This window comes from Mesocricetus auratus, unplaced genomic scaffold, assembly GCF_017639785.1.
Source record: "Mesocricetus auratus isolate SY011 unplaced genomic scaffold, BCM_Maur_2.0 Super-Scaffold_6730, whole genome shotgun sequence".
NCBI lineage: Eukaryota > Metazoa > Chordata > Mammalia > Rodentia > Cricetidae > Mesocricetus > Mesocricetus auratus.
In genome coordinates this window covers 60,050,378-60,076,173 of record NW_024429184.1, presented here as the reverse complement: position 1 = coordinate 60,076,173, position 25,796 = coordinate 60,050,378, and the positions used below count along the sequence as shown (strand labels likewise).

The 25,796-nt window shown below is 38.6% G+C and overlaps 1 protein-coding gene across 1 annotated transcript in view; it reads right to left on the bottom strand.

The window, feature by feature from the left end:
* Positions 1-1,184: 1,184 nt before the first annotated feature.
* The window catches only part of Ube2w (ubiquitin conjugating enzyme E2 W), a 56,504-nt gene continuing 31,892 nt past the window's right edge, over positions 1,185-25,796 (bottom strand). Inside the window, exons 4-6 of the mRNA XM_040741411.1 lie at positions 20,838-20,993; positions 17,613-17,688; positions 1,185-6,317 (exon numbers count right to left, since the gene is read on the bottom strand). Coding sequence (XP_040597345.1) covers positions 6,304-6,317; positions 17,613-17,688; positions 20,838-20,993 — 246 coding nt within the window. The 3' untranslated portion in view covers positions 1,185-6,303. The remainder of the gene's footprint in view (positions 6,318-17,612; positions 17,689-20,837; positions 20,994-25,796) is intronic.

Sequence of the window (25,796 nt, the reverse complement as noted above, 5' to 3'; positions counted from 1 at the left end):
AAAAGGCACACCTCTAAGGGAAGCAGAAACTATTTTAAGGACTGCGGAGACTGGCAAAGTAAAAGCAAGCTGCTGCATGTATCCAACCATCTACTGATGGAGTGCTGAGGGCTGCAACAGCAGCATGCTGATAGATGACTGAGGTGTTCTGTAGACAAGCAGGTTCCCTCCCTATCTGGAGTGAGATGGAGCAACAGCCCTTATGCTCATTTCCTTCTCTCCCCTGGTATCTTCAAGAATCACTTATTTCCACTGGGCAGTGGTGGTGCATGCCTTTAATCCCAGCACTTGTGAGGCAGAGGCAGGTGGATCTCTGAGTTTGAGGCCAGCCTGGTCTACAGAGAGAGTTCCAAGACAGCTTCCAAAGTTACAGAGAAACCCTGTTTTTTCTGAAAAACTAAAATAAAATAAATCACTCAGCTGAACAGTTGATATACTCAGAAAAACATCCAGGAATTCTCTATATTATACCCTTATTAACCATAACACTTATAAGTTAAGCAACTCAAAGTGCCAAGGACTCAATGTCTAATTCCCAAATCTCCCCCTCCCCTGCCACTTGTGTTTTTGTTTTACTTGGTTTTTTTTCTCCTTCCTCCAAGACAGAGTCTCACTATGTAGCCCGACTGTCCTGGAACTATGTAGACCAAGCTAACCTCAAACTCTGAGATCCACCTGTCTCTGCCTTATAAGTGCTGAGGTTAAAGGCATGCGGCACCACCGCCCAGTTTGCCCTGCCATTCTTTAGTAAGACTTACATTTTGTTCAGTTCCAGAGGCTGAGGCTAGGCAGGAGACAGTGATGAGCTACATCTCCAGCCCTTTCAAATTTTGGGGAGAAGATCTTAGTAAATTCCCAGTGTGTCCTGAATTATAAACGATAAACTTCTCAAGTGTTTGCAGAGTAGCTGGGATTACAGGCACGGGCATAACACGTGTCTAGGATAGGCTTCAATGAAACATACAGTACCCACACTGCTGAGTAATGACCACCTATGAATAAGGACCTTTAGTGATACCCTTCATGACATGCACTCATTCTGGAAATAGATGCTATTTGTTTCCATCATCTTTTAAACAGCAGGTTTCATATACAAGACCACTAACACAAAGTAAATTTTGCATTATTGTAAACTAAAAGAGAACTCTAGTACTTATCCAATTTAGTATTCAAGTATACGGGTGTGGGGAGAGCAAATGACAACGGCTTTATTATTAAAAGTTATTCAGTTCCATAAAGCACACAAAGTAACCTATATTCAACTAACAGAAGGCTGGTACATGTATTGAAAAATATATAACAAATTTGTCTGTCTTAACATTTACATTCTATTTAAAAAGTAGTTACATATTTTTGAAATTTGTATTTATAAAATATATATACCCACCCTATTCAAATCCTCAAACATGAGCTTCCATTCCTAATCAAATACACAATCTACATTGTGAACCAAATGAATTATGGCAGCAACAAAATGAACAAATTCAATTTGACCCAAATATGTACTTATTAGTTCTTGACTACTAGATAATTACACTCAAATAATTCTTTACTGTGTGCCTGGCAAATTACATTTATTTGAATATGCTGTTATTATGAAGAGACTTGCACCTTCTTGGCATCTGATAAAAATCTCAAAATGCCTTCAAAGTCCCCTTTCAGGCTTTAAGACAGTGGAGTTGTTCAGTCTTTCTGTAGACCAGAAACTATGACAAGTTATGTGTCACACAAAGTCCAGGAAGAGCTTTCGGTATGCTTTGTCTGAGAAAAAAACTAAATGACTGCACCAACTAGTCCTGAAAAGCCAGAGCGTGTGCCCAGAGAGAGCAAGACCCGACTCTCCCTGCCTGTCACCTCTTCACACGTGCAACAGAGATCCGAGGGATGGCGAGACTTTCGTCTGCTCGGGCCTTCCTTCCACACAATCAAAGCAGAGCAGCACCATTTTATCCACAATCTTATAGTCACTCAGAGACGAATAACCAAACATAAGTACCAAGAATAAATCGGAGACCTGAAATTACGACTATTAGCTCACTTACCAGATCACAGCACTGGCACAGAGCCAAGTCTGAAACATTCAGACTCTATGTGCCTCTGAAGAGAGTGATACCTAAAGTCCTGTCTTTGAGTTCATGAACAATTTATGCTGAGAAAAAAAGAAAAGTCACCCACAAATAATCTCAGCTAAATACCACATTTAAATGTAAGAACAACGTAATTGATGTGAGAAATAGTAAACTCTGGAAGAGTCCCTATCTAGAAGGAAACAAGTAGAAACCCTCCATGTCACTACTAAGAAATTCAACCACAGCTCACAGCTCATTTCTGTCAATTACTCGGTACACTTAGCAACCTGCTGATGAGATGAAGTTAGGTATTAAAAAAAAACTTTTATTTATACAAAGTTTTTTTAATTTCTTAAAAAGTTTCAGATGTAATTCTAACAATCTTTCTCCCCTAGATTCCCTAACTTTAAACAAAAACAAAAAGCTAACTTCTAAGTCAGAGAAGGAAACTGTGGAAGACAAGGAGATTCTGTGAGAAGAGGGTGAGGAGGTGACAAAGGAGGCCGCTAAGACTAAGGAGGACCACAGGGTGGGGCAGCTGCTGCAGCAGACACCTTCAGGACCACAACTATGGCAAGGCATCAGAGGTCCTGGAGACACACAACTGGAAGGCATGGTCTGCTGGGCTCTGGGGCTGGTGCAAACACAGCTCAGGGCCTCTCCAGGGCAGGGGCCACTGAGTGACACCTCAACCCTGCAGACTGATAATGAACCTTCAGAAAGGAACTTCCTGAAAACCTATTTATATGCATATACAATTAAACATAATTACAAACTTTAACCTTTCAACTAAGACATACAAAAAAAAAACTAATAAAAATGAGACATATAACCATGAAAGCTGAGACCTAGTGACACTGAATTTTTATTTAAAAAAAAAAAACCTTTGAATGCACAGTACCTCCACTTCTATTCTACTTCTAGGAAGTTTTAAATATCGCAATTCCCAAAAACAATAGGCTTTTAAAAGAAGACTTCATTACCAGAAACAGCATATTTATACACCATTTTCATACCACTAATCATTTCCATAACTGTCAATTTATCTTTGATGGAACAAACCAGTCACTAGATACCTCTTTTAGAATCTCAAGAAGTTACTAACCATTTAGGTAACTAATGACGTGTGTATTTGCATATATTTAAGATCAGAAGGAGAAAATAGTAAATCACTCTAGTTACTTTATACTTCATAACAGATACCTGTATTCCAACTCAAAGCAACAAGGATTATCATCCTTCTCCAGTTGAACTGTTGACTTCATATAAGCTGCCATCCCTTTCTTGATTTCTCCGCTGGCTAAAGGGATAATTACATATTATACACTCTTTAAAGGTAAATATTAACTCCTGGAGAGAACAGCTACAGAATGTATCTTTATAAAATTCTAACACAAAACTGAAAACAACCTTTCTCCATAAAACCCACAGCATTTATCTGTATTTATGAGGGCACCAAGTTCATAACTGCAAAAACAAGGAACTGAACGTATCACATCTTTAAAAAATTGGCAAAACAGAATGACCTAAAATAAATATGTGAGAGAAAGAGAAACAAACACAGCCCATAAGTGGTAAAACGTAATGTTGTAGACTAGTACTCAATGACAGGAATGCAGGGAGGAGGGAATGAATTCAGCATATTTCATGTAAATTTCTTGTAATTCTATTTCAATATTATGTTACAGCAAAATATCTCTTACTGAAAGTCACAACTTGCCCTCAACTGAAAAATGACCCAGATATACAACTTATGTCTTTTAATAATGTCAATAATTAAATATAAGTGTAAGAATTTTCAATGACTCCTAAATTCAAGGGAGTAATGTTAATCTGATTATGAATTATTAACAGTTGATGTTCCTATGTCTTATATATATATATTCTTATTTTCTTCACTTGGAATCAAAAGCGAACTAAAATTACTAGGTTTTCCGCTATTTCCCCCCATTTCATTTGAATCTATTTTATAGTATCTGTATATACACAGGTAATATTAAAACACTTATAAAAACACAACCGAAGCTATTCCTCTACACTATAGCACTGTGATGCCTGACCTGGTGTACTGATTCCTTTGGTGAATAAATGTCACAGGTCACTTCTTAAGAAAGGATTTTAGTAAGAGGACTACACACAGAGAAGTCCCTGTGCCACCCCACCCCACTCTGAAAAAAGATCACGTTAATTAGTATTTTAGAGCAGTGACATAAAACACGGGAACACCTAATTTACAGCTGCAATTTCATATCGGAAGCAGTGAAAAACTAAGAATTTAAAGATTTTTTGTGTTAAATAGGTCAACTAATAAAACTAACAATGATCACTGTGAGAACTTGTGTACATCCAGTCAAGACAGAAGAGAAATGCTTATAATCTTTAAAAAATGATCATTGCTACCTAGCAGTATAAACAGTGTCCACAATTTGGTGGCTGGCCATGGTTTTAATTTTTTTTCAAGTTATTTCTACAGCAGACATATTTTTGAAGTCTACCCACCCCTGAGTTCAGCAGTTATACTTTTAGAGTGTAAAATTATATGCCCTTAATTAACAACAGGTACAAAGCTACAAAAATGTCATCTACACAGAGATTAAAAACAATTTTTAAAATATTCTTTACCAATTATCAATTGGACGAATTTATGGGGGTACATATATCAGACCTTTCAGCCAATTGGCTTTAATTTTTAAGCCCAAATTGATTAATATATATTCACTGCAGGATATTCAAAAAGAGTGCAACAGTAAGGCATTAGTAAAAATAACATTGTCATAGAAACAGATCTTGCATATGTGAAAAGGTAATTTATAAAATACATTAATTGCTTCTTAAAAAGACCTAGTTGTAGCATCATTAACTTACATGGTACATGGTACTTAGAATGGAACCTTTCCAACAACTGTTTTATAGATTAGATAGACAGACAGACAGACAGGTACAGACAGATAGAAAAACCTCATCTAGCTATAAGCAAAATCTTTTCAACAAAGAAAACAAGTTCTTCCAAGAAAACCTGCATGGTTGCGTGAGACAAATAAGCAAACATATCATTTTATAGTGTTCTTTTGCCAAAATCTTAAAATAAAAATGTCCACACTCTTTTGTTAAAACATTAAGCCTCTGTCAAAAATGTATTTCTCATTTTAGGGTACAGGATTGAAGGACAAGATGATACAAGTAAAGAAAATTTACAAGAAAAAAACTTGACAAAAGTCTTTCAATTAAAGTATTGTAACATTCAAACAACTTAAAATGTAACAAAAGAAACAAGATTACAAACAAAAATGTTTATGGATTTCCAAACATAAATAAATGAAATAGTGTTTAGGCAGTAGGGCTCATGCTGATGGCTAGCAGGAAGTAACAGAGTGTAATATACTTGGGAAAAAAATAACAGGCCCAAATGATGAGTGGCAGTAATTCAAGCATCACTGCCATACTTTTACTTCCAAAATAAAGCCTTGGTTAAACCATTCACACCCTATATTATTCACACCTGTACTTCAGAGATTGAGGACTATATACAACAAATGAACTGATTTTCACCATAGGGATAACATATTGTACCTCTCTGCCAATGTTCCTTGAAAACTTTCCATGTCAAAACAATTTGACAGCAGATATAAACAATTAAATAAATATGCAATGATCTTTCTTACGGTCCTGTAAAGATGCATGTTATTTCATGCTGTTTGCCTTAGGATCACAGTGCATAGAATCCAAATATAAACAGTTGGGGTGACTTTCAATGTAATGTTGGATCCCTCACTGTCCTTATAATCCCACGATAACCGAAAAATTCATCTCATAGGCCCTATCATGCATTAATCACCGAGTGGCAGGAGTTAAGAAAACTCTTCCTGTTACAACGTCCATTGCCGGCAATGAACATCCCCAAACCACCGAGGAAGTCACTGTTATTGCACAATACATGAGGACCTGGAACTTTTCCAAAGCTTAAAAAAATAAAAATAAAAAATGGAATTATATTTGACATTTCCTGACACCTGCATTAATACTGTATGACTAATAAAAGCATGTCAGTTGCCTGGACAGAGCCAGCGATCAACATGCGCCCAGAATGCACACGAGTAAAAATGCAGTAAAAGGAAGTAGTCTTCATTGCCTATAGGTCACTTCCAGTCAAAGGTTAAAGTTCAAAGACTGAATGATCAAAGTGCTCATTTTCTCAGTAGGACTATCTTCTGCTACGAGGATGATAACAGTGGCATCAACAAGTATCATCTTTAAGAAAAGGAGAAAAAAGAGAATTAAAAAGTTAAGCATGTATAAGTAAGTAATCTACAAGTTAATCTCATGTAGAAATAATGGCAAGTAGCAAGAATATGACTGATCTTACTTGCCTTTCTCAGTTGTTACAGAAAACATTTGTGTTCAATCACATAGCAACAGGCAAACCAACCTTTATTCTTTCAAGGAAATGAGACTTTGTAAAAACTTTAAAATACATGATTAGTATATTAGTTCAATTTAAAACAAGAAATTGATAGGATAAAGCAGCACATATTTAGGACACATCATAAAAGAGTTTGTCTAAAAGAAATACTTAAACAGTCATGCCATTTTATACAAAATAATATATCATGTTTTTAGTCTGAGGCAACTCTCCAACAATGAGATACAACTTTCAAATCAATCAGTATACATTTAATGCTGTTAATGTCCCTTGAGAAAACGAATTTTCAGAAAGTACATATACATGTGCAAGGACATTTAAAACCCTAGAGAATTATTCTGTAATCCCTTCTGGTGGCCTCAGTATATTATATTTAGCTAGCACATAACTGTAGGGTCCATGACTTATTTCACAAAACTTATTTAATAAAAATGTATCCAAAGGATTTGAGGACTAGTTACTTTCTTTAAGAAAGAAGCTTACTAGTGACAACTAAGAGCTGTGAAAGCCTATAAAGGAAAAACTGAAAACAACTGACCAAATGTTTCATGTCAAGGATGATGTGGTGGTAATAAAATTTCAACTGATAAAGACCAAATCATGTCCGTTGTGGTAGGGGAATTCATGGATTGTATACATGGTGTAATAAACTAGATTTTAAAAATAAATCATGGGTTGGTGATATAGGTCAGTCACATAGTATTTTCCTAATCCTAGGTAATTTAATGTCATAATCAATGATATAACAATTTTTTGTTTGTTTTTTCGAAACAGGGTTTCTCTGTATTGTTTTGGAGGCTGTCCTGGAACTCACTCTGTAGACCAGGCTGGCCTCAAACTCACAGAGATCCGCCTGCCCCTGCCTCCTGAGTGCTGGGATTAAAGGCATGCGCCACCAATGCCCGGCTTAATGATATAACAATTTAATGATAATATAAAAAAGCATGTATACAGCCCTAGGCTCAATTCCCATCACCAGCAATAGACAAAGAGCTACATGGCAAGACCATCTATCAAAACAAGACAAAGGGAGCTGGAGATATGGCTCAGAGGTCAAGTGCTCTTGTAGTGGATCAGAGTTCTATCCACGGCACCCACACTGGGCAGCTCACAACTTAGGTAATATGAGCTCCAAGGGACCAGGTGCCCTTTCTGACCTTTGAGAACTTGAACCACACACGCACACGCACACACAAAATATGACAATTTTTTGAGACAGGGCTCATACAGTCCAAGTAGGTTTCAACTTTGCTGAGTAGCCGGGGCTAGCTTTGAAATCATCTTCCTGCCTCCAGATTTTAAATGCTAAGATTAAAGACATGTGCTAGCTGGCATGACTAAACCCTCCAATGAAAAAGATATATCGAAGACAAAAGCAGATGAAGAATTTATATCTTTTATATTTCATATCAAAGTACCTATTTCTGTGGATTTGGAAAGAAGATATATTTGTTATGAATGTAAACCAAACAGAAATATGAAGAAGTTTCTCAAATAAGGTAATGTTTTAGTTTTGTGCACAGGTGTGTTTTTGGGTTATTTTGTTTTTTCTTAATGTGTGTGTCAGGGTTAGATTTTTGTGTGTATATGTTTGAGGTATGATTTTGGTGTGTGTGTGTGTGTGTGTGTGTGTGTGTGTGTGTGTGTGTGTGTGTGTGTGTGTGTGTGTGTGGTTTTTTAGATGGGCCCTTATTAACTGTCCAGACTGGCCTTAAGCTTACAATCTGCCCACACTGGCCTCTGAAGTAGATAGGATTATAGGAATGCCAGCTCAATAAAGTACTTTACTGAGATAAACACCACACCTCACCAAACCTAAATCTCTAAGCTACAGTGTGATGAATTCTAACTAATATGCCACAGCATTGAGACAAACTTTAGAATGAAGCAGACGACAATACATACAGCAAGAAAGTGACTAAATTCAATCAAGCATGCTATTTAGTAAAGTAGTTTGTATCTCTAAAGACATACCGTATGCTTTAGATGGCAGCACAAATTTACCTTTATTAATGGTTGTTCGTTCTGTAAAGTTCTCAGCATAGTAGACTTCTGTAGAATGTGCTACTAAAATGGTTATAAAATCCCTAAAGCTATTCTCTATCTCCCAATCTCTATCTTAGATCAAATGTTCAAATACTTTAGGTCTGATATGGTGCTACCTGCCATCTAAGCTTTGCGGAAATGAAGTAAGTTCTTAAGTTGGAATTGAATGATCTCTAATAGCATGACTCCCAGGGACTTCAAAGGTTATAATTCCTCAATAAATATACATAATGAAGTTTGCAAATAAACTAGTATAAGCATGGGTATGAGTCAAACCTGTAACCCTGCTTTCCCATAACTAAGAGGCCAAGCCAAACAACCAAACAAAAAACCTTCAAGGAATATAGTTTTCTAGTTATATGCAAAGATTATTTACTAGATATCAATCAAGATGGACACACACACAGGAACAATGGAGTAAAGCCTATTTTGGGTCAAGACAAATATACGACTATAAAAGGTTGCCTCTCAGCTAGAATACCTGTGGCAATATAATACCTTGAAAAAAAAATCTCATAGTGGTTTCAGTACTCTCTGAACTACCAGAGCCTCTACTGAAATCACATTCACTGACTTATGGAATTGTGAGAACTTGAGAAGGGAGAAGGGTCACTGCATTTCCCCCACAAATATGATTCCCATTACACTGGAAACCCATCTCCCGAATATCACTAAGGACACAAGACTAGAAGAAAAACACAGCAAACAGACAAAATATTTTTATCTCCTAAGAATTTAGGGAATTAGTGTTCCTTTGACAAATGGAGTCAAGAAAGTCTTTAGATCAAGTAACAGAACTGTCACCCATGAGGAGGGACAGGGACTGCTAAACCATTCAAGTTCTACATTCAGGGATTTAGTTATTTTGTAGCCTTAAAAGGTAAAACAAGGGCTGGTGAGATGGAGGTTAAGAGCACTGGCTGCTTTTCCAGAGGTCCTGAGTTCAAATCCCAGCAAATGCAGGGTGGTGAACCACCATCTACAACGGAATCTGATGCCCTCCTCTGGAATAAAGTTGTACATGGAGATAGAGCACTCATATTCATAAAACAAATCTTTTTAAAAAGGTAAAACAAAATTTTTAAAGTTCACAATTAGTATAAATTTATGGTTTTATTTTTGAGGCATTTGAACTGGAGATACAGAAAATGAGGGATTGATCTGTCTCCACCTCCTGAAGGCTGGATGACACGTGTGTGTCACCACTCCAAGCACTTATGTGATGTTGCAGATGGACAGCGGGGCTTCTCACATGCTAGGCAAGCACTCTATTGACTGAGCTACATCCCTGACCCAAAGAGTTCAATGAATCTAAGACAATTTTATGTACATGCCCAGTCTCTTACAATCTTCTTAATGCCCCCCCCAAAAAACACCAAAAGCTGGTGTTGGTGGCGCATGCCTTTAATCCCAGCACTTGGGAGGCAGAGGCAGGCGGATCTCTATGAGTTCGAGGCCAGCCTGGACTACAGAGTGAGTTCCAGGACAGCCTCCAAAACAATACAGAGAAACCCTGTCTTGGAAAAAAAAAAAACCAAACAAAAACAGAAAATCTTAATTCTACAGGAATGCTCCCAGCTGGACAGAACTAGAATGTAGCCCATGGTTCTAAAGAAAAGATTCCTCAATTTCTTCCCATATTAGAGTCACCTATTTTTTTAAAGATTTATTTATAGTGTTCTGTTGTCATGCAAGCCTTCAGGTCAGAAGAGGGTACCAGACCGCATTACAGATGGTTGTGAGACACCATATGGTTGCTGGGAACTGAACTCAGGACCTTCAGAAGAGCAGCCAGTGCTCACAACCACTGAACTACCTCTCCAGCCCCTCATCCATTTGTTAAGTATGCTATCTAAATACTATACTGTCTCATTTATTGCCTGTAAACCTATGTTTCTGATGCAAACACTTAAGTGTGAGCTTAACCTAATGTCTAACTGACCACATCACCATATCACTTCAACAATCAAGGGTCTGTACTCACCTCTGGAAAAATACTGCCTATGAAAGATGAAAATTTTAATACTGATTCTAGTAAACAAGTCCTATTATTAATGGATTCTGGTTGCCCACTTCATTGTAATTCTTTCACTTTTATAATACAAAATGATACTTTGTACGTTTGCGATGGATAATTTTTTGAGGGGGCCTGGTTGACAATAAAAGACTCTGGAGTCTAGTGGTGCAGTCATGAGCATAAGGCAGCTGTGACTGTCTGCAAAGATCTGCACAAAATCAAGTCAGTGACCATTCTGCTCATAAGCTCCCACATGACTAAGGAACTACTGACAACTGATAGCTTGTATGGGAGAGAATCTGTTTAGTTAATAGTGAGGCACCTGGAAGGACCACCATGCTCCAGCAGCTGGCCTCACCCATGAGGATATGAGTGTCCCAAAATGGAATCAGTAGTGTATGCTTAAAGGGGGAGGGGTATATGGTGGGGAGGGGCATAAGGTTGGGTGGGGGTAGACCAGAGATGGGGGTTAGGGGAGAAGTGGGATGTGAATGTGATAAAAATACGTTGTATGAAATTCTCAAAGAAAATTTTTATTAAAAAAGAAACAAGTATGGGTTCTAAATCATTTATTCATCTTTTCAAAGATATAAATCTATATAAGGAAGATTACGCAACTGAACCATGGCAAATTCCCAAACCCATTTGCATGCCCAAGTGAATCATCTATTTCACAAACCTATTTTGATTAAGCCTTAAGTTTCTGGCCCTAATTGTCTCAGTTCAATTTATTTTTCAGAGCAGATGAACCCATGTGTTAACTAGCAACATGATATGCTTACATCCAATGCAGATACAACCTAATTAGAAACAAAGAGTTCTGGAAAGTGGTTCTAATTTAAAAAATACCAATATGACTTCTTATATTCTAAAACTCTATCCAATGATTAACTTTTATATTTTAATAAGCCATTATATACTAATGAACCTCAAGAGCAATCAATATGAGGTATGAAGTATACAAACAGAGTAGCAGTTAAGCAAGAGAGACTGGCCTAATTTTTAAGAGATTCTAAATAATAATGTAGACAAGTGAAGATCTAACTCTGTTATCTTTAGCCTGCCTGCTGAGTGTCCCCCCTTATAAAACCAGACATTGAATGATTTCAAACTTGTAATTTTCCACTATTAGTGTCTCCCTCCTGACTACAAGAAGCCCCTTTTAGAGCACACATCATTATCTCAACCAAACCTCTCTAGGCTATCTGCTTTCATCATTTGCATACAACACACTCTGACACATGCATGCTGTTCATGCTACCCAGGATGGCTGTGGAACTAGATATCTACAACATAATTCCACTTAGTCCCTCAAAATTGAAATGATGTGTGTGTGTGTGTGTGAGAGAGAGAGAGAGAGAGAGAGAGACAGAGACAGAGACAGAGACAGAGAGACAGAGAGAATGAATATATCTATGAGGGTATCTATAAATTAGCCCAATTAAAAAAATATACAATGGGGTGTTGGGGGAAGTCCTGTGCATTTGTCAATAAAGTACTGTTGAGCCTATAGGAAACCTAGATAGGAGGGACTAGGAGTCCAGGAGAACTCTGGGAAGGAGAAAGACAAGAGAGTCGACATGTGACGCCATGGGGTAGGAAGCCGGGAACTATTCACCGGTAAGAAACATACTCAGATTAAAAATTATGGGGTAATTACTTAAGTCAGAGCTAGCCAGTAACAAACAAGCAAGGCCAACAGCTTCATAATTAATATAGCCTCCTGTGTGTTTATTTGGGACTCATGCGGATCTCGAAACAGGCTGGCGCGGCAGAGCCCAGGCGACTGGCGGGGGATAAACCAAAGCGGCTAGCAAGGAAAAAGCTTCTCTTAACAATGGGGGAGAAAGTTTATCTAATTACTGAGTGTGTAATGTATGTGTTGAATACAGGCCTCACACACATTAAGCATATACCTGATTGAAGTACATCCGATGCTTGGCCTTGAGGCTGGGTCGGTCCTTACAATCCTTTGAGAATTAGAAAGCACTAGGTCCTGCCTCATTTTTGTCAACTTGACACAAGCTAGAGTCATTTGAGAAGAGGGAACCTCAATTGAGAAAGTGTCTCCATAAGACTGGCTTGTGGGGATTTCTTTGATTAATGACTGACCACTGAACAGGTGGTCCTAGATGTGGAAAAGAAGGCAGCTAAGTAGGGAGGAGCAAGCCAGTAAGCGGTATTCCTCTATGGCTTCTGCTTCAGTTCTTGCCTTGAGTTCCTAGCCTCATTTCCCTCCATGACAGATTGTGGCCTGTGTGTAAAACTGATGTAAAGTCCTTTCCTTCCCAAGCTGCTTTTGGTCATGGTATTTTATCACAGCAATAGAAACCCTAAGGCAACTAAGAAATAACAAGAGTCTGTAGAGCATGACAGTACGTCTCTACAGCTGCAGTGAAGGTGAGGAGGGGTAATTTCTTGAGCTCAGGATTCAAGATTAGAAACAAACACAGTAACTCTCCATCTCAGAGATAAGGAGAAAAATAAGTGCCATCAGCAAGAATTATATTTCTTGAACCAGATATGGTGGCACAAACCTGCAATCCTAGTACTCAGGAGGCAGGAGAACTACCACAAGTTTCCAGCCACCCCAGCCTTCACAATGAACTCCAGGCCAGCAGGACTACACAGTGAGAAGAAAGGGAGGATGGGAGGAAGGGAGACAGGCAAAGGGCAGGACCCTGATGCACACTTCCTGAAAGCAGGATCAGTGAAGAGCTTCTGGAATTGAACCTAAGTAGGCAAAAGATAAACATACATCTGAAAAGTCCCAACAAAGCTATCAGGGTATACTTTTTGAGAATGAATATGATTATCTCTCTGATAAGACAATGCAAATTCAACTATAATGCTAGCATGAGCTGTTAGTTTTATGCCTATAACTGCACAAAGGAAAGACTACTGTGGTCCAAAGACTACTGTTAAAGGTTTTAGCTTCTTATAAATGAAAACTCCAAACAAGATGCCATGCAGCTTCCTAGGGGGATGACACAATTAACAGCAAACACTGCAACACTGCCCCTTCTTGAGCACATATAAAACTTGTGTATGCAGTAAATTCTCTCAAAGAAGAGTACATAAAGATTATTCAGACATTCATGTTTCGTTTAGGGAAAGAAAACATTAAAAAATAAAAAGAACCACTGTCAACAAATCAAGGCAACTTTAAAAAGAATTACATATAAGTGAAAACAACAGATCAGTGGGTAAAAGTGCTTGTTGTGCAAACCTGACGTCCACATACAAGTCATGGCATACACAAAGAATAATGATAAAGCGCTGTTGCACAAATGAACTCATAGTGTATGTAACTTCATGTGTAAGACCTGTGTGAGTCCAAAATCTCATCATGGGTGCCAGTGGGGGTTGAAAGAGTTTCATCCCTACCTGGTAAGGAACCATCAGTTTTTTAAGAGATATGGCCCCTCCCTGAAAGGCTACCTATGTTCTCGTACAGCAATTCTCAACATGTGGGTTGTGACCCTTGGAGGGTGAAGCAACCTTTTCACAGGGGTTGCCTAAGACCATGAGAAAACATAGTTATTTACATAACAGTAGCAAAATTACAGCTATGAAGTAGCAACAAAATAATTTTATGGTTGGGATCACCACAACATGAAGAAGTATACTAAGGGCAGCAGCATTAGGAAGGGTGGGAACCACTGCTTTAGTAGGTGGTCCTATACTCTGCACATCCTGAGCACTGCGTGGACACTGTAGATTTAATAGAACAATGAGGGAGAAGACAGCACAAAGTTGGGAGGAGAAAATTGGGGAAGAGGGAAATAGCTGAAGGGAGTGGGAATGGATTTGAACAAAACACATTATGCACATGTGTGACATCTTACAAAGAACACCACAAAGGAAAACAATTGCAATCATGTGACATGCACAGCAGCAGCAGGGAAAGCTGTACTACCGGCTGCATTACACTCATGGTGTAACTTGTTAGTTCAGAATTAAGAGTTTCCAAACTCCTAAATTTGTAATACTGTACTGTGCATTTTTACCTGTGCTGTTATTTAAAGTCATTAATTCTTCTGAGTCAGGGTTGGGGGGTGGGTTCAGAATCAGACTCAGGACTGCACACAAATCAGCTAGGGGCTCTACCAATGAACTACATTCCCAGTCAATGGCTTATTTTAATTTTCAGAGATAATTATTTCATTTCTTCATAATTTTTTCCTCTTTTTTATTTTGAGACGGAACCTTATTCAGCCAAGACTTGCCTCAAGCTCAGCACATCCCCTGACTTGGACTTGTGGATCTGGGGATCACAAGCATGTGCCAAGTCTGGGTCTATCATGCCTTCTAAGTTAAGAAAGTCCTCCCTTCTTACTTAATGATGTTTTTAGGAAGAATTTTAAAGTACTTAATATGCAGGAAATATTTTATCAAATAAAACTCTAAATTTCTTTTCTAAAATATTTACCAATTTTCGAAGATGACCAGTTACTAGTAATCTTTCACCTCCTGAAATATGATGCACTTCTTAAATCTTATGAGGGCCTAAATAATTATAATCCTACTTGAGTGATCTATTCTTACATTAACATCAGATTAATTTCCCTGTACTACCCTTTAGAGTTCTGAATCTGTCTTCGTTCTTCTTTTCTATACCTAAGTTTGGGTGTTTTCTGGGACAGGAGCTGAGCACTCAAGAGTGAGCTAACCTGCAATTCCCTGTCTTCTGCCTCTGCCTTCTCAATGTGCAAACTGCAGTCATGTACCATACCTGCACCACCTATAATTTTTTAAAATAATATCTATCTCATTACTCTACTAGATTTTTACTATAATTTCTTGTCTGTCTTTTACAGGGATGTTGTTTGGACACAGGGTCTCATATAGTTCAAGTTGCTTCATCTGTTATGTATCTGAAGATGATCTTGAACTCCTGCTAACAAGTATGAACCACCACATTAACTATACCTGCAATTTGTAAATAATATACCCTAAAAATGAAATCTAATTTCTCATGAAGGATTCTTTCATAGTGTCCCTCTAGGTCTGTGCTAATTATTTCCTTTCCAATATATTACCCTGGGTGCCCATATTTCTATGTCCCTCAGGGATAGCCTGCCTTCACTGGGCAGAGAGCCACTATATCTACTCTGGTCATCTTAGCCGAGCTCTTGGAAAATTAAAGTTTTAAATTTACAGTTTAGGTGAAAGCACAGAAGACTTCACATTGAATAAAAAACAAATAAGGAGAAAAGGCCATATTCTCATTGAGTTTTGCCAAACTTGATTTCTTTAGATTAATAAAATTTTAAAAATTTTTAAAAGCCAAGCCAGGAAAATAAATACTTTTATGGATATAAATATCACAAGGAGTGACTTTTATTCACCTGCTTCACAAATATAGAAGGGGATATAGCTCAGCAGTAGAACTGTCTAGGAGGAATGAGACTAGGGGATCCATTCCCAGCCAAAGGAAAAAGAAGTCCACTAGAAATGTAAGCATTTGCTTTTAATTTAAACTATGTCCTTAGGATAGCAGTTAAGAAATGATACCAGCAAGCCAAGCAGTGGTGGTGGCGCATGCCTTTAATCTCAACACTCAGGAGGCAGAGGCAAGTGATCTCTGTGAATTTGAGGCCAGCCTGGTCTACAGAGCAAGTTCCAGGAGGGGAAGGGAGGGAGAGGAGGGGAGGGGAGGGTGGGGAGGGGAGGGGAGGGGAGGGGAGGAGGGAAAGGGAAGGAAGGAAGGAAGGAAAGGAAGGAAAGGGAAGGAAGGAAGGAAGGGAAGGAAGGAAGGGAAGGGAAGGAAGGAAGGGAAGGGAAGGGAAGGGAAGGGAAGGAAGGGAAGGGAAGGGAAGGGAAGGGAAGGGAAGGAAGGGAAGGGAAGGAGGAAGGAAGGATAGCAGCAATTCTGCATTTTAAAACTATATATATAGCAGGTGGTGGTGGTGCATGCCTTTAATCCCAGTACTCCAGAGGTAAAGGCAAGCAGATCTCTGTGAGTTTGAGGCCAGCCTGGTCTACACAGTGAGTTCCAGGACAGACAGGACTACACAGAGAAGTCCTATTTTGAAATCACAAAAGAGGGGGAAAAAAAACAATAACAACAGAAAAACAAAAATTTAAATTATCAAGAATATTTTCTTCATAAAGCAAAATGGGAATAACTTCCAATATTTAAAAAACAACTATGTGTGTGTGTGTGGGGGGGTTGTTGAAAGAGACCAGCCATAGGCTCACAGATTTGGTCACTAGGGAGTGGTGGTATTTCAAAGTATTAGGAGGTGTGGCCTTATTGGAAGAAGTGTGTCATTGGAGGTGGGCTTTGGCTCTGAGGGTTCAAAAGCCCATGCCAAGCCCAGAGTCGTTCTCTGTGCCTATGAGCAGGATGCAGCCTCAGTCCCTGTTGCAGCTCCTGTCTCTATTCCACCATGGTGATGATGGGCTAACCCTCTGAAACTAAGCATGCTGTCTTTCACAGAGTTGCCATGGTCATGGTGTCTCTTCACAGCAACAGAGTACTGGCTAAGACAGGTGTTGGGACCACAGAAGCCCGCCCTAATGGAGCACATATAACTTACTGTAACTGCCTCCAATTATGGAGAGCAGCAAAACTGAGTGTACTTCTACTTCACATAAAGGGTTCCCCACAGCTAGCTCTAAAGATAAAGATCATTGTATATTTTAGTCTGTCACAGCTGCACACACCTTAATCCCAGCACTTAGGTGACAATGGCAAGGAGAATAACTACAAGTTCAAGGTCAGCCTGGTCTACATAGCTAGTTTCAGGACAGGCAGACTTACATAATCAAAATCATCTCAATCCTCAAAAGTTCAACAAACAAAATCCACAAGATACCACGTTTTAGTACCAAAATGGTTTCATGGAATTATTAAAGTAATGTTAATTTTACTTCTTGTATGACAGACATGATTTTGTTTTAAAAATTTAGTCCAATATCCATATTTTCCCAGATTCTAAGATGTAGTGTTATAAAACATTACCTCAATTAATCCTCCATTTTCCCCAAGTCTTACAATATCATCTTTCAAATAAGTATCAAAAATTTGTCATTACAGATAAAAACTACTCACCATGATACCACCATTTTGTTTTCTTTGGATTCTTGTTACATGTTCGCACATAAAAGGAATTGTCTGGCGGTCGTCTCTGAAACAAATAGAGTTTAAGTATTAGGTAAGTTCTGAAAGAAATGACTAAGAAAAAAGTGAGTTTGGCAAAATTATTATACAACAAGTAAAAAACAATAGAAACACTAAAAGCACAACTCAAGAATGGGCACCTCAGTTGTTTTATGGGGTTGTGGGACAGGTTAGTTCCAGAGCATGCTGTCCAGATTCTTCATACTTAACTCTCTCATTAAGTCATTTAATGACTACGTATATGAATTACCGAAACAAAAAGCGCATCTAACTATTGGCAACTTTCAAGTGTCCACACAGGCTTAATATTTTTATTGTAATGTGTTAAGGACAGGGCAGATGATTCTACTTCAAACAGCATTGGTACAGCTTGTGTGTACCAATGGTTTTATTTCTCATCTGCCCAGACTGGAACAGTATAGAAAACCTGGCAGCTCTGCAGAGCATCTTGGCCAAGAGTGATGCTTACCAAAACTGGAGAGACCCTGAATGAAAACTAAGTGTGTGCCTTTTTGTCAAGAGTTCAAATGTCAAGTTTATACTCATACTATATTGAGAGATGGCTTCTAAAAGCATAACAAATAGCCTCACCCTTGCTTCTGGCCAACTTTTACAGCAACTCTAATAAAATGGTGTCTTTCTTTCCCTATTAAATATCTTTTGAGGTGCTTAGACTTATTAATTATTTAGAGTAATGAAGATGAGAAATTGGCAACCTAGACTGTGGGGGGGGGAAGCAGCCCATCTGCTGGACACTTGTAATGCTCATATACTTAGCTGTCTGTTACCTGACACTTAGGATACCCTTACCAATTCACAACAACAGTGATTTCAATCAACAACAACAAAAAGACTATTTGGGTACAATTTGTTAACTACTACTCCAAGATAACACTGATATAATTTGAGAAAATTTCTGTAAAAATTAGGATTACAAAATTAAGTTACTTATTTCCTTTTCTTGTTATCTAGCACTTAGTAGGGTAAAACTAGCAAATATCTAATAAATGGGGTTTTTGTTTGGTTGGTTGGTTTCCCAAGACAGTTTTTCTGTAGCTTTGGAGCCTGTCCTGGAACTCACACTGTAGACCAGGCTAGCCTCGAACTCACAGAGATGCACCTGCCTTTGCCTCCCCAGGTCTGGGATTAAAGGTGTGTGCCACCACTCCCTGGCTCTAATAAATACTTTATTTTTTCAAACTCACAGAAATTCTGACTCTTAAATTATCATCATGGTTGAACATATCAAACAATTCTACTAAAAACAGTTTATTAAAGTTAGTGAAATTAGTTTTATACTACAGTATACAGAAAATATTAGCATCAAACCAGAGGTGAGTAGAACATTGATGGCTAGGAAAGTCACTCCCTGCCTTTGTGTATGACATTCCGTGTGGAGATGTACACAAAATCTAGCGATCATCAGGCCATGCAGGAGCAATGGGCAGAGAATCACCAGGGACACGTTAAACCTTATAGTTACCGGCTCACTGTGAAGCATCACAGGAACACAGAAGAGAGGAGAGAGAGAGAGAGAGAGAGTGTGTGCGTGTGTGCGTGCGTGTGCGTGTGTGTGTGCGTGTGCACCTGTGCACTGGGGCTGAGGAAGGAAAATATTAAAGCAATAAACGAGACTCATTTCTAACAACTTCTATTGGTTCAATAAAGCTTGATTACAATCTGAAAATGCGGAAGAAACTAAGGTTGCACTGATACTAAGGGGACTGGAGAGATGGCTCAGCAGTTAAGAATACTGGCTGCTCTTCCAGAGGACCCTTGTTCAATTCCCAGCACCCACATAGTGTCTCACAATCATCTGTAACTCCTGTTTCACGGAATTCAATGCACTTTCTGGCCTCCAAGGGTACCAAGCACACTCATGGTGTTCAGACATACATGCAGGTAAAACACACATACATACATATAAAAAATAATAAAATAATTTTTAAAAATGTATTATATGTTTTCTAAAATCCTGTACTTATTTAAACAACAACCACCACAAAAAAACCCAAAACCAAAAAGCCTAATTTTTGAAAAAGAACACCAGGAAAATTCTTTTAGAAATATCTTACTAGAGCAAGGCAGTGGTGGCGCATGCTTTTAATCCCAGCACTCAGGAGGCAGAGACAGGTGGATCTCTATGGTGAGTTCAAGGTCAACCTCGTCTACAGAGTGAGTTCCAGGACAGGCTCCAAAGCTACACAGAGAAACCCTGTCTTGAAAAAAAAATTCTTATTATGTGTGTTTGTGGGCATGTGTGTGCCACGCTGCAAGTGGGGATCATGGACACACTTTCTCTGTTCTGGTTTTCTAGTGTAGGCTCCGGAAATCAACTATCAGGCTTACACAATGAGCATGCTTAACTGCTGAACCAACCGTCTTGATGCACACACCCCAAAAAACCTCTTTTGAATTAACATTCAAGAAACTTACTCAGCGAAAACAGTGACTGGGTGCTCCCGGGTTTAAACAACCTACTGTTTAAAAATGAGCTATTATCCTAAGGAGTCTCTAAATTCTAATAAAACATTCGGTGGATTTAATCTGGAAAACAAATTCCATTATAGACAGAATCCATGTGTAAATCTAAAGGAGAGCAAGAGGGAAGGTTCCAAAACTTCTACTGGTAAGTGGCACTGTTCCATCAATTTAACCAGAGACAGGAAAGCTCTGGGTTCTGGGAAACGCTGAGAAATGCTGCCTTGGATGGGAGCTGGCAAAGGGGGCTAAAGAGCCAGGGGATGTTCATTTCCCACTTTGCCACTGTGAAATCTAAAAATAGCAACGTGCTGTTTACTTTTACTCTGTGACAGTCATGGAAATAAAATTCAGATTAAGAACACGTGCACAAATGCCCTGTTTAAAAATGATCAAATGACAGCTATGGTCTAGTTATTACCCACTCTGCTAGCATGTTGTATACTCAATAAACTGTAATTTAGAAGTATGTATAAAACACTGAATTTGTCTTCTAGTCATTTAGAATGAAAGATAACAAAGTTACTTTCTAATTTGTTACTAAAAATGTCATTCACCGTAACTTAAAAACAAAAAACATTAGTACTCCTTCAAAAACAAATAATTGTATACTCAAACTGTTAACCTACCTATGCTGAAAGAGGAGACATTACTGGAGTAATTGTAAAGTCCTACCTTTTCTTTGCAGCTGGAAAGCATGCTAATAATGCTAAGACAAACTGACTGGACTGAGAGCGCTGGGGACCAGTCTTCTGTTAGAATGGATAAACAGATATGACCATTGCTATACACATGAGGATGGACGGGAATATTTTCACCAGTAAACATGACCTAAGAAGAAATAAAATTCCATTAACGCTCAATATTCTCTACTATTGAAAACTAAAACATTCTCTACATTTAACAAGTACTGCTTTTTAAGACAAAATAAAACAAATTTCAGTAGCAAATACTTACTCATCCAAACAATTTAGTAATAACCTCACTATATAAATAGCCGTGCAGTAGTAGGAAACCCTAGACTGTTTTCCTAAATTAGCTGAAATTTTCTAAATTTGTATTTTTTTAACTAGTGAATGCTAAACTATTTTCATTAGAATGTTTTTGTTTTTTTCAAATTCTACTCATTGCTCACTGAATATTCATTTCTCAGTCCTTTAATTCTAGCACTTGGGAGGCAGAGGCAGGTGGATCTCCCTCAGTGAATATGAGACCAATTTGCACTTCAAAGTTCCAGACTAGCCACAGTTACATACTGAAAGCATATTTCATAAAACAAATACAACAAAACAAAAACCCAAGTGCACTAAAATTCCAAAAGTATTTAACTTTGAAACTATAACAAAAATGAAACAAAAACAAAAGCCTGCTTAGATGAAAAAGAACAAATCAAGCTGAGTCTTAGGCTGCTGTCTCTCACTTTACCTTTTATTCACTAAAGTTGTTTCTCTCTACCTTACCTGGGCACAATTGTAAAGGCCCTTCCTTTGCCTAACACTTCAAGTAAACCACCCAAGCATCCAACCAGGGAAAGGAATACAGCCACATTATCTTGAAATACCATTAAGCATATTCCAACACAATTCAAAGGCAGCAGATAGAACAAGTACATATGTGTTCATCTTTATTTTGCAATGCTAGGCAAAGAACTCAGGACCTTGTAAGTGATACACATGTGTTCTACTCCAAGCTACAGTGCCAAGAAAAATTACTTGATTTTATATGAAATTCAAATTAAATTAGCTCACCAATCTTCAAGTGAACTTTACAAGGTACCGTATTAATTCTGTAGTTTAGCAGCCATTTCTAATTAGTGACCTCACTAGCATCACCTGCATGAAGATCTGGTTTAAAATTAAAGTTGGGTGTTGCAGGGCACCACTGCAGGACCAACTTCTGGATTTTACTTGAACCTAGAGATTCAAGGTCAGTCTTGGGAAAACAGTAAAACCTTCTCTCAAACAAACAGCAACAACCTTCAAAATAAACTCAAAGATACCAATCTATGAATACCCACATACACCCAACAGTTCTCAGTCCATACTTAGAGCATCTCTCAAGCCTTGCAAAATACCAGCTACAACAAAATATCAAGAAGGAGAAACCAAACTTTAAATTATGACAGAAACTGATGAAACAATTGTTGCTCTGGGGGGAGAGGGAGAAGAAGGGTCCTTAAATGAAAAAGAAAAGTCAATGAAATCAGTTTGGCTAGATGGCTAGGGTGAGGTATGCCCACATTTAATACAGAGTATGTATTATGAAATTCAAACCAGCTAAGGCTTTTAAATGTCTATCCACAAATCTGACTTATTAAGAAACAAGCAGGCTCAGTCTGCTAGCTGAGGTAAACGTAACAAGTACTTGCAAACTTTAAGATGGCCGCCCACCAAGAGAAACGGAAGCGCAATGAGGGAAATCCTGTACTTGTCCCACGTACTGGCAGCGGGTTCATTCTTTACCTCTGTTCTAAGAAATGACTTACTGAGCCCACCTCACTGCTCTTGCCCTACAAACCCCTGCTTTGGACAGTCTTGATTCTACACTTTGAGTCTACTCACAACTGCTTTTTAGTGTAACTTTACAAGCGTGAAGCAACGCCTACTTCAACATATTTATCTGCAGACTATAACAAGCATTTACAAACGTCACAGAAGCCATTCGATCAGCAGTGTTTTCACTGCGAACACAGGCAGTACCTTGAGAATTTACTCCCTGAACACAATTCTTTTTAAAGTGTATTTCCCCACCAAATAAGGTCTCTTAATTAAGAAATCTATGAAAGCTGGGCGTTGGTGGCACACACCTTTAATCCCAGCACTCAGGAGACAGAGGCAGGAGGATCTCTGTGAGTTCCAGGCCAGCCTCGTCTACAGAGCGAGTTCCATGACAGTCTCTAAAATAATACAGAGAAACCCTGTCTCAAAAAATAAAAAAAAAGGAAGTCTATGAGAATAGTTACTATGCCAGAAAAAGTCAAGTTTTTAACATAACCATTAGAAACACAGATAGCCAAATGCAAAGGTCATCATGACACACTGACTAGTCATTCACTGAGCAAGAGGAAAGCGGTATTCTCCTTAGAGAGAAATTGTTACCAATGTTCATGAGTCAGGAACTGTGCATGTATGAAAAGGAAATCCAGACATAAGACATGGGGGGAGTGGCAAGGGATGGCACCTAGGGCAAAAGCAGCAGACAGTCTACAAGCAGAGCAGAGCAGAGCAGAAGGCAAAATCAAGCCAAAACAGAAATCAAATCAAGTCCCCTGTTGGGTGTAGTAGCTTACATCTGTAATTCCGATACTCAGGAGGCTGAGGCGGAATAGGATGGTGGGTTGACAGCCACCGCACAGCTAAGAGGGCAGCGGGCCATCCTGTGCTATGTTGTGAGACTCTTAAGAGACCAACCCCAAACAAAATCAATCAATCTCAATTGGGCTTTTAAACATATTCCATGCAAGGCAAATGCAGTCAGTGTCAACTTGAAGCAACCAGACACAGGATAACTACTTGCACATATTAAGCAGCCCTTAGGGCCTGGGCACTTTAGAAGCTTGTTAATCTAAGCAGGGGAAAGAAGCTTGACAAGCCAGAGACGAATTCCTGAAATAAAACAAAACATTTTTACAACAATGTCTTGATGTCAAGGCATTACCATCACCAGTCTTTTCCATTTTCACAGAGAGTTTTAGTATAATCTCTGTCACTCTGGTCTCTGCCCACTAGGGGAAGAGTAACCAAAGCTAACTTTGAGCACATACTGTTTCCCATCCTGTTTAATACCCTGTGTAAGCCAGGAGAAAAACAGGCATTTCTGTTGTTTTAATTCAGGTGAGCAGGTACTGAAAACTAAAAACCTAGGAATGAGATAACCAGACCACAAAGTGATTTCAAACTACAATTTACTTGGCCTCAGGCCAAAATTAGTTATACAATCACACTGTTAAAAGTTAACTGAGTCAGGCGATGGTGGCGCACACCTTTAATCCCAGCACTCGAGAGGCAGAGGCAGGTGGATCTCTGTGAGTTCGAGGCCGGGTTGGACCGACAGCCTCCAAAACAATACAGAGAAACCCTGTCTGGTAAAACCAAAAAAAAAAAAAAAAAGTTAACCGAAAACTATCCTTGCTGCACAAACCCAACCAAGAAAAATTGAATTTCAGACGGAAGTAGAGGAACAACCCTAGGATTTAGAATCCTAAGGCTGCATGAGAAGCTATCCTTAAGTGTCTCTACATTCTTAATCACCTCATTACTGTAGCTCATTTTCAAAAATAGGTAAGAACTAAGATGTAACTATATGCAGGATAATTTTAGAAGTATATATACCTATTCCACATCCAGTCTAAAAATTTAACCAGACCAATCTGGTTAACTTGAGTACCATGAATGTAGTATCTATTAAAATCCAAACTGAAAGATATCAGAGTGATGAAAACCTACCCAGATTATGAACAACCACAACTCAAGTTAGGGGGAGAGAAGGGACATGGCGTCTCCCTGTTCCCTAGGCTGGTCATCACACCACTCCAGGCTTAAGCAGTTTTCCTACAGCAGCTTTAAAAGGATCTGAGACTATAGGCATGAGCTACTCATGCCTGACTCACTAATCAAGTTTGATATAGTCTAGCAATAGTTCAATCTGATAGCTGCCAATATCTACAAAGTAACAAGTGCTCAACGTTTAATTATATATTTCAGTCTGTTTCAGTCTTGACATGGGGCTGGAGAGACAGCTCAGAAGAGCACTGGCTGCTCTTCCAGAGGTCTTGAGCTCAATTCCCAGCAACAATATAGTGTCTCACAACCATCCATAATGAAATCTGGTGCCCTCTTCTGGCCTGCAGGAAGACATGCAGACAGAATACTGTATACAAAACAAACAAATAAATGGTTTTTAGGTTTTGGTTTTGTTTTGTTTTTTGAGACAGGGTTTCTCTGTGGCTTTGGAGCCTGTCCTAGAACTCACTCTGTAGACCAAACTGGTCTCAAACTCACAGAGATCTGCCTGCCTTTGCCTCCCCCTCCCGAATATTGGGATTAAAGGCCTGTGCCACCAACGCCAGGCTTAAATAAATAAATTAAAAAAAAGAAAACCTTCAAAAACAAAAGTCTTGGCATTATTACTAAGAAGAAAATAAGGAATGGAGTTCCAGATCATCCCTGGCTACACTGTCATTTTAAGGCCAGCCCTGGATACACAACAGCATGACTCAAGCAATAAAATAAGTAAATACGATTTACAAGTCTAATATAAACTATAGATAATTTAGGACTAATAAATAACTAGCAAAAATGGCTAGGGAGGTCAAATAAATACAGGTAAAATTATACAGGCAGATTAGGTTGTATTTAGGAATGTGAGGGGGGAGAGAGAGAGAGAGAGAGAGAGAGAGAGAGAGAGAGAGAGAGAGAGAGAGAGAGAGAGAGAGAAAGAGAGAGAGAGAAAGAAAGAGAGAGAGAGAAAGAAAGAGAGAGTGGAAAAAGAGGCCAAGAATCTGAGAGAAAAAAAGAGAGAAGAGCATGGGAGGGGATAAAGAAAGGAAAAAGAAGGGGACATGTGATATATTATGTAATTACAATTTCAAAACATTATATAAAAGTGACTAGGGATTGAAGTTTTTTTTGAATT